The 14488-nt window shown below is 33.4% G+C and overlaps 1 protein-coding gene across 13 annotated transcripts in view; it reads left to right on the top strand.

The window, feature by feature from the left end:
* Positions 1–14488, top strand: part of ADGRL2 (adhesion G protein-coupled receptor L2) — a 150472-nt gene that overhangs the window by 88087 nt on the left and 47897 nt on the right. For 8 of the 13 annotated variants that reach the window (XM_088022958.1, XM_088022955.1, XM_088022956.1 and 5 more), the window contains exons 3-4: positions 6969–7078; positions 13225–14025. In XM_088022958.1, coding sequence (XP_087879084.1) covers positions 6969–7078; positions 13225–14025 — 911 coding nt within the window. Of the gene's footprint in view, positions 1–6968; positions 7079–12284; positions 12297–13224; positions 14026–14488 lie in introns of all 13 variants that reach the window. The other 5 variants (XM_088022957.1, XM_088022954.1, XM_028102459.2 and 2 more) reach the window with 1 other exon arrangement.

Genomic DNA, 14488 nt, shown 5'->3' with positions numbered 1-14488 from the left:
AGTAGAATAAAATTTACTTATAGACATATAATAGGTTTGTTTTCTGTTTTGTTTTTTTAGTAATTGAGACTCAGGAATGAATATCGTTTCTCTTTATTAATGAGAGAATGGATTCAGTTGGAGTAATTGAACTGTAGCTGTTGCATTCATTAAGAAGAAATAATCCCCCATGTGTATGTGGCTTAAACTCTTTCAGGGTATTCTTGTGAATGTTCTGCTTATATATGGCACTTTGGAAAAGAGTGTCATTGCATGATAACCCTGGTACCTTGAAAGCAGGTAGTTTGTCTCCAAAAAAGTGAGCAGTTTTAACTAAGGTAGAAGATTACTCAGGAAAGAAAACAGACCTATTATTGCTAGTATTTTATAATTGAATTTTAAAAATAACAGATGCCATGAAGAGACAAAGTGTGGAAGCAATCTTCACTGAACCTACAGGCTCAATAAAGAATTGGACTAGTTCTAGAGGGTGACTCCAAATTTCAGCAAACATTAATTTTTAGTTTCTGTCATGATATACTGACCTTTTCTGTTGAATGCTGGAGTATTTGTTCAGGTTGGTAGATTTTGCATTTTTAATCTTCCTTAGAACTGTGGTGAATAATGGCCCCTGGCAGGAGATAATGAAATTTTCTTAATTTATATTTTCAAGCAGAAGCTTCAATTGAAAATGGCATCCTATGGCCTGGAGCTCTAGCTCTAGTGCAAGTTTCAGGGGAGATGTGATAATAATGCAGTGCCATCAAGACAGGGAATGATGGGACAGTGAAGAAGTAATTTAAGGAAGAAAAGAGAATGTACCAAAGCTTTATTGTAGTATATCTAATGATCTGCTGAAGATTCCCAATGGTTTTTGGAGCATGACTGGAGAAACTAATGTTATCTTGCCAAAACAGAAGCCCCTGCTTAATCAGCAGAACAAGACTATTGATTAAAACACCTCTCATAATAGATTACACATGGAATCTCATCTCCATACTTTGCACTTGGTAAAGTGTAATAATGAGCATAAGATAATCAAAAGAAGGGTAAAAGCAATTTGTTGGACATGGTACAGTTCAAGATTAGGGTTGGGAAGGACAACAAATTTGCATGAATAGTTGGCCTGTTTTTAAAGTTGTACACAGGAAATCATATGCTCACTATAGGAACTACTCTGGACAATAAAAGGTATTCTGCCCCTTTAAGGTTTGCAATCTATGCCCATCTTATATAAGGGAGTACTTATCATTATTGATGTTTTTGGTAATTCATGTTTGTTGAGGCATTGTGCAGAGTTTGCCTGCATTATCCCATCTAACCTTAAAGACAAACTTCGAAAGAAGGCTATAAGGTTTAATACATGGCTTATGGGCTCATAGTTAAAGGAAACAGACAAACTGGAATTGAAACCCCAGTTTTTTCTGATTCTAAAGCCTCTGCTTTTAAACAGTAATCTTCCCAAATAGCAAATGATTTTGCTTCTGACCAGAGTCAAATGATACGCTATATTGTTCATTTTTATACAGTTTATTCTCAGATTATAGGTTATGTGTGCATTGAGCCTTCTTTCATTTACACTTTTAAAAGATTAAGGAAAAGCAACATATTAATAGTTTGTTTGCATTATTAATATTTCATTAGTGATGAATCAGTACTGTCCCCCAAATAAAAAAGATAATGTTTCTTCAAAGTACTGCTAATTTGTGCGTGACAGTTTCTAAGGTAATTTTCATATAAGTATGTAAATTAATGATAATACACATTTATAAAATGCCTTTTCCATTATGCATTTTTGTGGCAATGTTTAACTTAATTTCAAAAATGATTGTGGATGCCTTAAAAGTTAATATTGAAACCTGAGAATATTGATTACATCTGGAAGGTAAAATACACAGTTTTAATACCTTTAACTTTTACCATATGCTAATTGTGATGGTGAAGAGATTCATTAGATATTTTGTATTTTTCTCTTACATATTATGCACAAACCTAGACAATATCAATGACTTCAAATGTTATACTCCAAATTTTGCTGAGAAGCAAAGATATTGGCATTCCTTTATTCATAGGAAGTAAACTAATAGGCATTAATCTCCAAAATTATGTGGTTTTATTTCTTCAGCTTTTGAGATGTACATTTGGCTTTATTCCCAAATAGAATTTTTTTTTTCCATTTAGAGTAGAAAGACTTGCAGGAATGAGTTTAAACTAATTTTTAAAATTCAGGTTTTTTGCTCCATTTAAAACAGCTTTATGACCTATAAAGTAGGATTTAGGATTTTCTTCATTGTAGATGATGGACTTTATGATAAAAATGTAAGTTTTATGAATATTAATGTCAGAAATAGTACTTTCTGGTGTTTGAATTTGATAATGTTACAAAGCATTTATTATTGGATTTATTTTAGTTAACATGTGGAATTCTCAAGATGAGTGTTGTACTCTATATATTTTAGATTAGTAAGAAAATTAATGGAAAAATATTTAAAATGATAGTCGGAAAGTTGTAACCTAATGTGTAGAAATAATACATAGGTGTTATTTTTGATAGTGGTTTTAACACAGTGATGTGAAATAATTAACCTTTTGTCTGTACGTGCCAACTTTTGGAAATTTTTGGAAATGTGCTTAAATATTAAAAATAATTAAATGCTTAGAATTTGAGACTGAGTGCTTATTAGGTACTTTTACATTTATTTACTAGTTGGTGTTAAATCATACATTACACCCTAGAGATTGCTTAGACATTATTTGCTAGGGCTGCCTTTATGCCCTTGAGTTCTAAAAGTGATCATTTTCTTCCTGTAGTTGAGCCACTTTATTAAAACTTATTTTAAATAAAGAAGTCAAAGGTTGAACATAGAAACATTTGCAGTGATTAGAGTGGATCTTTTTTTGTTGTTATTTTTAATGACATCCTCCTAGGAAACGTGGTGTATTTTCACAGATTGTCAAAAACTTTATTTCCAGATTTATTTAGTGTTAGAAATTTTCATTAGCTAGCAAATATTTAGGAAAACATTATACTTCCCTTCTGTTGTTAAAAATGGGCATACATACGATGTACCTATTTTAAAAAAAAACCGTATTCTTCTTCCTTGTTCTCATTCATACTTAATTTTTTATGCTTAACATTTAAGAAAAGTGTAGATTTTTAACAATGAATCCATATAATATGACCAAAATATACCAATAATCTAATAGTTAATAGAAGCCATACCTTTACTGATAAATCTTTTTCTATTGGGGAAGAGGGAGAAAATCATGCCAGGAAGTATGCTCAGGACTGGGAATACAAGCAACTGAAGGCCTTTCTTTTCTTGGCTTAGTTGTAACTTTTCATTTTCATTAGGATGAACACTTGGGGCAGAGCAGTTGGTGAGAATTTACTTTGCTTCTGTGGCTAAATTGCTTTCTCTTTCCCTATCATCTTAAATGATAGCAGTTTACAGTTTTACAGTCTTAATAACAGTATACTGGTTAAGGAATTTTCAGATTTTTCTCAGTCCTAACAGCTGACATTTGGTATTTTCTTTCCTCTTGTGTCCCCACACTTACTGAATTTGAAAACTTCAGGCTCTCGCTTCATTCATAACTGAATGTACATAATTGTATCATTTAGCTTAGGTATTCTTTCCCATGAAAGCAAGATACTGGTATGCAAATCTGATAGTCTTAGGCTTCTAACAATTGTGTTCCTCTTCTTGCTGACCCTTTTCTGTTTTAGCCCCCAAATTACACTTTTTCTCAAGATCAATTTCTAGTATTTCCAATATATAAAATGAACATTTTTGACATCTTGGGAACCTATGAATTCTAGAAATCTATATAGTTTTATTTTCAGGAACTCCATTAAGTTTCCTTACTTTCATTTTACTTAAGAATATAGCCCTATAACACTTTTTGCTATCATAAAGTGTTTTGTACAATGTGATTATTAAAAGAAATAAAAATCATTTGGTTGATATAAATTGTAATTGCTTTTGACATTAATTTGAATTTGTAGTTGTGGTCAGATGACTAATGCAAAAAAAGTTCAGAAGAAGTAAATATGAACAATTGTTTTTCATTTTATGGTGTTGGTTTCTTTTAAACAAAATGTAATAGAAGAAGGAATATGTATCCCTTGTATACTTCTTGCAGACATCCTGTGACATTGAAAAGTATGAAATAAAGATATTTTTTAAAGATTTTATTTATTTGAGAGAGAGAGCACGAGCAGGGGGCAGGGGCAGAGAGAAAGGGAGAAGCAGACTTTCCGCTGAGCAGGGAGCCCAATGGGGGACTTGACCCTAGGACCCTGGGATCATGAGCCGAAGGCAGATGCTCAACTGACTGACTGAGCCACCCAGGCACCCAAAATAAAAGACATTTTTGACCCCATATTATATTCACATTTATTTATAGGATCCTCTGGGGGGAAATGGATAATTGTCAATGTATTTTTTTTTTAAAGATTTATTTATGTATTTTGGAGAAAGAGAAAGAATGTATGAGTCGGGAGGGGAGCAAAGGGAGAGGGAGAGATAGTCTTAAGCAGATTCTGCGCTGAGTGTGGGAGTCTGATGTGGGGCTCGATCTCAGGACCCTGAGGTCATGACCTGAGCCAAAACCGAGTTAGCGGCTTAACCAACTGCACCACCCAGGTGCACCAATATATTCTTTATTTTATTTTTTTAAAGATTTATTTATTTATTTGAGAGAGCGAGAATGAGAGAGAGAGAGCACATGAGAGGGGGGAGGGTCAGAGGGGAAGCAGGCTCCTCGCTGAGCAGGGAGCCCGATGCGGGACTCAATCCCGGGACTCCAGGACCATGACCCGAGCCGAAGGCAGTCGCTTAACCGACTGAGCCACCCAGGCGCCCCAATATATTCTTTATTTTAAAAGAAAAAATGATATAAGTTCCTAAATCCTTTGGGCTATATCCTCCTTCACCTTGGTTCAAAATCCTTCACAGTCTTGGTCCGTGTCAACCTTAAGTACCACTCCCTTAACTCTTGCCATGTTTTCCCATGGCAAGGTTTTGTCGAGTGGCTATAAAATGTACACTAAGGGAGTATATAAAAGGGATGTTTAACTCACAGGAGTTTAGAGTTTAGATTTGTTTCTGAAAGGTGTGGGAGTGAGAAAATGGGAAGATCCTTGCAGCTGTATATAAATATAAGGAAGGAAATAAAAGCACTTTAGTTTTTCATAAGGACCAGGTGGTGGTTGAGGATTCCTGGGAGATCAAGAAACTAACAAAGTGGTGAACTCTCTCATTGTAAAATTTAAGAAAGAAGAAAATGAAACAGTTGAAATATTAAGTACTGATATATTGACAAATCTTAAATTCATCTGCTGTTTAAATTTTTAAGATATAAAATTGGTTCTGTGATTCACGTTAAAATAATTCACTTACCAAATGGAGAACCATTGGCAAGTTTCTTCAAATGACTGAACCAGTTTAAAAGAAATACAGATAATGGGAGTAAAACATGATGTTGCATAAGAATGTGACACTGCACCATTTACATTGTCCATGCTTTTGAAAATTATTCTATATGGTATGTTTTTAAAAATACATGGCATACAGTAATCTAGATAAATTGTGATAAAACATCATTAGTTTAATATCTGTACAAGCAATATTATAGTTTATGTAATATTTAAGACTTTTGTTTGAAGTTTATTATATATACTTTGACCTATAAAATTCACCCATTTGATGCTGTAGAAGTTTTCAAGTCTTGCTGCTCTTCAAGGATGAATCCACCTGGTTTGAGTTGAAATGGCTCCAAGGGTGCATGACTTAACATACCTACCCCTCTTTAATGCATGTCTTCTTCCACTGTCCTTCATTAGTTGTCGTGCTAAAAGAAACCGAGCTGGTTTTACATTCTTTATTTGCCATTTTATAGTCCAGTTTTTTTATGCACTATAGAATATCTGCTATTCAAATTGTTAAATAAGTTTTGCTATAATGCTCTTGTTCTTCTTGCTTTGCCTTCTTAATTTATGTACTATCAGAAAATATAATAAAACCCTGCAAACATTACATTCCCGTTAAGTTGCAATGAAAGCAAATTATAAAGGAAAATGGTTCTTGCCTTTATAAAGCTTATAAAAAGATCATTTTGAAAAATTCATAGAACTTAAATAAATATCATCTTGCCTAAAATTCTACCTTAATCCTAATAATCTTGATGAATAAGTGACAACACAAAAATAAAAAAGTATTTCCAATAGTAATAAATAGGACATTCTAGGCATCATGTTAGGGCCCGTCTTTTTAACATTTTATTTCAGAGAGTATTAATTTAGAAGAATCTAGGTTCATAGTCATGTCATATTTAGTATAAGCACGTGGTGATCAATGAACATAACAAGAGTAACATCAGTCTTAGACACAGTATGTGCCAGGCACTGTGCTAACTGCTTTAAATGTGTTCTATCATTTATCAAGCCAGGGCATGGAAGGTGTGATCTTTTGGTTTGGAAGAGTGCAGAAGTCCCTGTAACACAAAACTTAACACAAAACTGGATTTAATGGATAAACTTAAAAACCTGGCTCCTCCTTTGTTTTAATGTGTTCTCAAAACTTACATCCAGGCTATTCAATTTATGACTGTTTCAGTTCAATCATAGTATCATTTTTTAATTGTTATTTTAGTTCTTAAACATGGCAGTTATACTGTTTTTTTAGTACATGTTGAATATGCTAAAAATTCCAATTAAATGTATAGTAGAATAATAGAGAACTGTTATTTTCTTTTTACTTTGAGTGAAAATTTAGTGTGGCCCATGATACAGAAATAGTACAACATAAAATAGGATTTTTATAGCTCCTTATTTAATAATGTGGAGCAACCTAATATCAGTTGAATTTTTTTGTTTTATGGTACTAGTTGCTTAAAGAAAATATGAATCAGTTCTGCATTAGTTTTCTTCATTAAAAACAAACAAATGATTATGTTACACCAGTTTGATTTGTTTTGTTTTCTAGGTGCAACAATCGAACACAGTGTATAGTAGTTACTGGGTCAGATGTATTTCCTGATCCATGTCCTGGAACATACAAATATCTTGAAGTCCAATATGAATGTGTCCCTTACAGTAAGTATGAAGTTTGTGATTTTCACTTTTTCCAGCATTCCTCCTTGATGCTGAAAGACTACACATGTGAAAGAAGCATATGTTTATGGCCTACGAAACCATTATGCATGCAGAGCACTAACAGACTTGGGCCTCCAATTAGCTTCATGAAGTGTGGAAGGAAGCCATAGTGTGATGCTGGCCAAGTGTCTGTCTGTGTTCTTAAGTGTTTGGCTTTTAAGACTAGTGTTTTTCCAGAAAACAAACTTGAATTAGCTATTCAGTAGGGCAGATCGAAATCTGTACTTTTGCCCAATACCAGTTGCTGACAAATTGGTTTGGCTCACAGTTTTCTAAAGAAGGAATTGACTTCGGTTTTAATCGTGAGCTACTTGAATGGCTACCTGCTGTTGTGGTAAAAGCTACCATTGTAGTAACTGAGGCAAGTGCTTTCCTTTTTGTTTCCTTGTCCTTACAGGAGCATTTCTTTTACCAGATTCAGTGTCGAAATCTTAAGAATAAATAAAATAGATACGACCAAACCTTACATATACTTCTCTTTTTAATTTGACAACATCCATTAGATCCTGTAGAGGGATATTTAAAATTCAGGTGGGAGTTTCGTAAGTAATCTTTAGCTAATGCTCTAATTCTGTGTAGTTTTCCTCCTAATTTGAGAATTCATACTGCTAAATTGTATCCTGCACTTTCAGTAGAAAAAAGTATTTTAGACAACCAAAAGTTTCAGTATGTTAGGTAATTTTCATAAGCTATTGTTTAATAGTGTTCTTGTCTTCTTTACTTTTTTAAATTGGAAAAAAGAGGCGTCCTGTAACCTTGATTCATAGGCATTTGAATTGAAAAGTTTTTCAGCAGCAATTTTAATGATTTGAGAAAGTTTTGTACACTTCCCTCCTTAAAAAAGATGACTTTAAACTAAATAATGAAATTGCCTTTTCCAGAACCTCAAAAGCTAGATCACTATTCCTGATAGATTTCTATGTCCAAACTATCAATATTTCTTAAACGAAAGGGCTGAATTCAGATAAATATAATATGTCCATTATGACAGTAATATATTCTTACACATTTTGTGAAGGTGCGGTCTCTCTCTTCTCTGCCCACAGTTTTGATAAATTGTTTTTTTGTGGGTATCAGTTAAAGGCCAAACACAGATTATCTTTTCTTTTCATCCCTGCTCTGTGTTCCTGTGTTACTGTGAAATGGATGCTTTTTATGTTTTCAGTATTTTCTATACCATTTGTAGGATTGGAAGCCTACTGAGTGCACTGATCTTTATATTATTTCTCTTGTATGTAGTGTTGGTGGCTTACGTAATCATTCTCCTGTGCCACTTAGAGGAACATTGTATTCTTTTGAGCTAACCAAAATTTTGTTCCGTAAAGTCGCTTTCATTTGAATTTATCATGGTTTTTGTCTTCAAATTAGAAAAGGAATACAGCATCCATTCCCAAACAGTGGAATCAGTCAGAGCTGCCAAGAATTGTCTTTCTGGAGCCAGTTCCTGTAACCTAGTCTATAGACCAAGAACAGTGTTAAGCAAACATTATTTTCAGATTCTTAAGTTATTTCTTGTGCTGTTTTAGAAAGGAAAATGTGGATATCTTCTGGAACATCTAACTTTCAAAATTTTACTTTTTCAGTTCTCCAGAAGTATTGTATATTGTGCACTAAACTTGCCAATAGCTATACGCAGAGAAGTATTTGTTCTTTTTAGTTTTTGTCCTTAAAAAAACAAAAACCGGTAATTAATTTGCTGTTACCTTTCTAGATGTTTGCACGAGGCAGAAATAAGTCTGGCATTTTTTTTTCAAATTATTCCATGCTAAAGAATAGAATTATAATTCCTATATACTGTATAGTAGTGACACACTATATATTATATGATTTTCACTAATATTAAAATTTAATGCAAAGGCTCTTTTTAAATTGCTTTGATATTTGGTAGGATTGTGTAGTTATTTATCTCTTTTCCTCATTTTCCTCTCCTTTTGTTTCTTTATGTTTCTGTTATACCCATCCCTTATACTTTCATTTTAAGCCTGTATTTTTCCCTTCCCCCTTGTTTTAATAGTGTTTTTGTACTTTGTATCATTTGCAAACCCCTTTTAAACTTTATGTAGTTGATAAAAATTGTCACTATAACATTTATTATATGTCTTTTACCACCTGGCTTTATGCCAGTTTCTATCCAGAGCAAATGCTCTAGGAGTTTACACATCTGAAAAACATTTCCTCCTTCTTAAAAAAATATCCAGAAATTTCCCATGATATTTGAAAATTTTATAATAAATTAACAGAATTTATTAGAAATGCCATTGTTTGTTTTACTTTTTATGTTTATAGACAGGCACATGTAATATTACATGTGACATTTATACCTACCCAGATAATGCCTGTGTCAAAAATGTGTGTTTCCTGGTTATCCTTTATCATTAACAGAAGTGTTAGTATTTGAATGTATATGTGTTTAAAAGAAGTGATAAAGATCTTATAGGATAAAGGAAAATAATTATTAGAATTTCATACCTTACAAGCAAGATTTGGTTTGATATTTGTGCCCTCTTTTTCAAATTATCATTAAATTATACAAATTATACCATAATTCTAGCTGTAAGTTTTGTTTGATGAGAAAAAAAATAACCATTACTATTAATTAAATATTTTTAATGAATCAATGTGAGATTATTCAAAGTGAAATAGTGTGTCACTTCAGATACAGAGTGTGTAGGCTTAAGTTTCTTTGGGTCAATTTCGTGTCTTGCACATCCATGTAGTCTTCCACTGATGTTAGTGGGTCGTGTATTTATGTTTGGTCTATAGAATAGTAAATGTATTGTTATGAATTAATTCATACAGTCTTTTAAGACAAGTTGCAATATACATTTGGCATGTGATGAAGAATGCTAATTTCATTAATTTTATTGTATTTTTATATTCTCCTGGGCTGATGGAGTTTTGGCTGGTTTGACAGATCTGTCCTTTGGGTTTTCATAAAAATCATAATGTAAGGACTTTTGTTTTCAGTATCCACATCTTATGTGATTCATCAATCATCAAAGGTTTTAATTATTTTTTATTTTTACATTTGGGTGTTACTTCTGTTTTCATCAGAACTATAAATTATACAGTTTCTATACATTTTCTTTTCTTTAAACAATCGGTTAAATCACAAAGAAAGACTTCCCTATTTAATATTTTGCCAAGCAAATGCACTGTCATTTTAGTGCCTCACATAATAAAGCCTGGCCATTCTCAGTTAATGGAAAACAAATATATTTTATACATTCTGTATTGAACTTGTTTTAAGTTCTGTTTTGAATATGTAACATATTTTAAAATGTATTATTCCCATCCTTCACATTTAATTGATTGACTCAGTAAAATCATTCTTTCCTAAAAAAAAAGAATACAGCTGTATATAAATACAGTCTGAGAAGTCAAAACACTAACGATCTCTCGTATCCTTACTTTCCCACCACGCCCTTCCGTTATCGATTCTAAGCAGGTATAATCTTGCTCTTCACTGAGGAATAGGTTTAGGCCTACTGGTTTATAAAAAAGAGCTGTTTCATATCAGTAACACCAAACTTAATTTTTACTGGATATAATCAGAATTACACATTATAGGGCAAGTATGTTTCCTGAAAGTGGTCAAATAGACCAAGTTGGATGGGGAGGTGGTAGCTTAATGCAGAGGCTTGTATGCTATTCCTCTGGCAAAAATATTTGTACGGTATTTCTCCCTGAGGTATTCCAGGAGGTCAGCATTTAATATTGAATTATTGTAATTTTTAAAAAAATTAATCAAGCCAAGACATCTTAATGAAATGTGCAACTACGGTATCTTTGAGTAATCAGTTTGGAGATAGAGCATTAGCACACCCTAATGCATTTTAATAAGGAAAGAGGGAGAATCACAGACATTAATCTGGTCACTTTATGAAATTCAGGCAGCATACTTCAAAGCCTACATACGATCTAAAATAGCGTTTTATGCTTTGTAATTATTAGAATTCTATTTACCAGCAAGAATCTTGTATAGCACCCTTCCTAACTGTGTAATCCGTGTCTTTAGACTTCTTGAAGGGGAGGATTTTTTTTTTCTCATTTAACTGTACTAATCAGGTTTGTTTTATGAAAGCATTTACCTTTTATGAGGTCTGTGGAGTCAAGGTATTTGCTTTGAATGCTTGGTATGATTGTTGCATGCATGCCAGCTTGCTTTCTGTGTACGTTGATGATGGTAGACAATGTCATAATAAGCTAACCATAATTCTTTCTTCCTTTTTCTCCTTGCCTACTGTGCTTGCTTTTTCCTTGTATGTATTTTGCTTACTTTTTTTAAAAAAATAGACTTAATATTACAAGTTTGAGATATGTAATGTACGGAATTTAGTAAGAATTTTATAATGTAAAGTATATATAAACCTAAGTAAGGAATTTACTAATGCTTAGTGGGGAAGAAAGGCACTATGTTACCTCACCCTTCAAAATCCCTACTGGGGTTGCAGGGGAGATTTATCTATTCCTGAAAAGGAGGCATTTTTTCTTAAGATGGATTTTTCTAGAAATAGAAAATAATAAAAAAAATTGAAAAGTACTAAGATGCATAATTATATATTTATTCTTACATGAATGTCTTTGGGAAAATGTTAAAATATAACCATATCAATATTCATGAAATTTGACCTAAGCGCCAAAATTGAGTTGTCATTTTTGTAATATATTTTCCTGTTATGCTTACCTGATTTTAGTCAATTTAATAATGAGTTTGTAGGATAATATAGTATGGGGATGATACACCTTTGCATGCATTTGTGTCTGTAGCATACATATATAAAGTAAAATTGGATAAAAATGCTGAGTAACTTTGGAAAGGCAAGAGTATATATACCATGCATTAGTGAAGAGTTTCATTATTTATTCAGGTACACTAAGTGAAGCAACATGCCAACATATTTGTATTGCCTCCTTAATCTACTAAAATGATTGATCCATGTTCTTTTATGTAACTTTAGAATCTTTCTCCTGCTAGGTTTTCCTGTTGTGTGTTTCTCTTTATCCAAAGTAGTACAGCTCTTATTCTTCCTATATTTAGCGTCTATTACGAATTCGGTCTTAGACTAATAGTCTATTTATTTTAATCTTTTTTCTTTTTTCCTTGCACTTTTTTTTGTTTTCCTTCCGATGCTTAAAATAGAAGTGGAGCAAAAAGGTAAATAACGTATACAGTCTGAACCCCAGCTCCCTGTTATGTGCCTTATGGATGTCACCTCCTCCCTTCCCTCCCCCCACAACACTCCTGACATTAAAATAATCAGCAGGATCTCATAAATGCACCTCATAAAGAAGTCGACTGTTTACAATGAAATTATATGACTGCTAAATCTGGTGATGGGGTAAAAATTCTGAAGTCGGCGAGGGGGAGCTGCTCCTTTCTGTGTTTCTTTTTCACCCTTTATCTCTTTTTCTGACACCCTTGGATATTTTATTATTAAAGTGTCATCTTGCCTGGCTTCCAGAACCCTCTCCATAGCATGCCATGGTTACAGGGTCTCCTGGTCGTTTCATCACTGCTTTCCTTGTATTTACTTTTCTCTGTTCCTAATTACATTTTCTGACTATTTATGTTTCTTCAACTGAAGCACCTTTGTTTTCAGTCTAACTTTTATAAAAGTTCTAAATAAGCCTTCACATTGGGTTTTTGTTGTATTTCCTTTATTTTGGTGTTTTGCTTTTGAGGGTTTATACGTGGGCTAGGGGAGGGAGGGTACAAAGTTGGGACTAAAATAACGTACTTTGTACACTGTTACGCACAAAGCTCAAAGTTTTAAAGTATAAATTACCACATTATAAGATTAAAAACACAAAGCAAAAAATTCACATTGTCAGCTCAGTTATGAATGATCTTAAACTTAGGTTTGTATTTGTGAAAATCAACCCCAGCCAATTTGTATGCTGGTACATTGATTATTGTAACTTGAGGAAAGAAGGGTGGTACTTGTATTAAGTATAAATTTTGGTAAAATCTGATGTTAATAAAACACATTTTTTCTCTTTTGATTTATGATCATTAAAATTTGTGTTTGCCTGTTTAATTTTTTAACTTGGCTTAATTATTGTCTTTTCTCTGTGACTGTTAGTTTTTGTGTGCCCTGGGACCTTGAAAGCAATTGTGGATTCACCATGTATATATGAAGCTGAACAAAAGGCAGGTGCTTGGTGCAAGGACCCTCTTCAGGCTGCAGATAAAATTTATTTCATGCCCTGGACTCCCTATCGTACTGATACTTTAATAGAATATGCTTCCTTAGAAGATTTCCAAAATAGTCGCCAAACGACGACATACAAACTTCCAAATCGAGTAGATGGTACTGGATTTGTGGTGTATGATGGTGCTGTCTTTTTTAACAAAGAGAGAACAAGGAACATTGTGAAATTTGACTTGAGGACTAGAATTAAGAGTGGAGAGGCCATAATTAACTATGCCAACTATCACGATACCTCACCATATAGATGGGGAGGGAAGACGGATATCGACCTAGCAGTTGATGAAAATGGCTTGTGGGTCATTTACGCCACTGAACAGAACAACGGAATGATCGTTATTAGCCAACTAAATCCATACACTCTTCGATTTGAAGCAACGTGGGAGACTGTGTATGACAAACGTGCTGCCTCAAATGCTTTTATGATCTGCGGCGTCCTCTACGTGGTCAGGTCAGTTTATCAAGACAATGAGAGTGAAACAGGCAAGAATGCAATTGATTACATTTACAATACCCGATTAAACCGAGGAGAATATGTAGATGTTCCCTTCCCCAACCAATACCAGTATATTGCTGCAGTGGATTACAATCCTAGAGATAACCAACTCTACGTGTGGAACAATAACTTCATTTTACGATATTCTCTGGAATTTGGTCCACCTGATCCTGCCCAAGGTAAGAATGTTTGCTTGCTAATGCTGATGTCTTTAAGCTTACTTTTAAAAGACTTGGGAGTTCTTTTCCTGCAGGTTTCCTTCTCCTTTTCATAGTTAAAGCTCAAAGGATAATGTGATATTTCATGCTGTCATATAATGTGTACATTTCAGCCTTAGTTTGGCCTATTTTCCTTCTCTGAATTTTTTCATTTACATTTTGATGACGAAAAACTGGCATCATTGGTCAGTTTACTGTTTTTCATTGCTAAAAATATAATACCAGCTACAAACCTGTTAGCTTTGTTTTCTTTTTTTTTTTTCTTCTCCCTGACTTCTGAATTGATTACAGTCTATGTGCAGACCTTTTAACTTCTTGGCGCCAGTGGTTAAGGGAAATGTGTGTTAGGAAGTCCCAGGAGAATTGCTAGGCTTGATGTACAATGTCAGGCATAAGTGTTCTGACGTTTTGGTGTCTGCTCTCT

Source organism: Eumetopias jubatus, unplaced genomic scaffold, assembly GCF_037043125.1.
Source record: "Eumetopias jubatus isolate StellerSeaLion01/CBP00866 unplaced genomic scaffold, mEumJub1_p1.0 scaffold_4, whole genome shotgun sequence".
Classification (NCBI taxonomy): Eukaryota; Metazoa; Chordata; class Mammalia; order Carnivora; family Otariidae; genus Eumetopias; species Eumetopias jubatus.
This window is presented reverse-complemented; position numbering and strand designations above follow the sequence as displayed.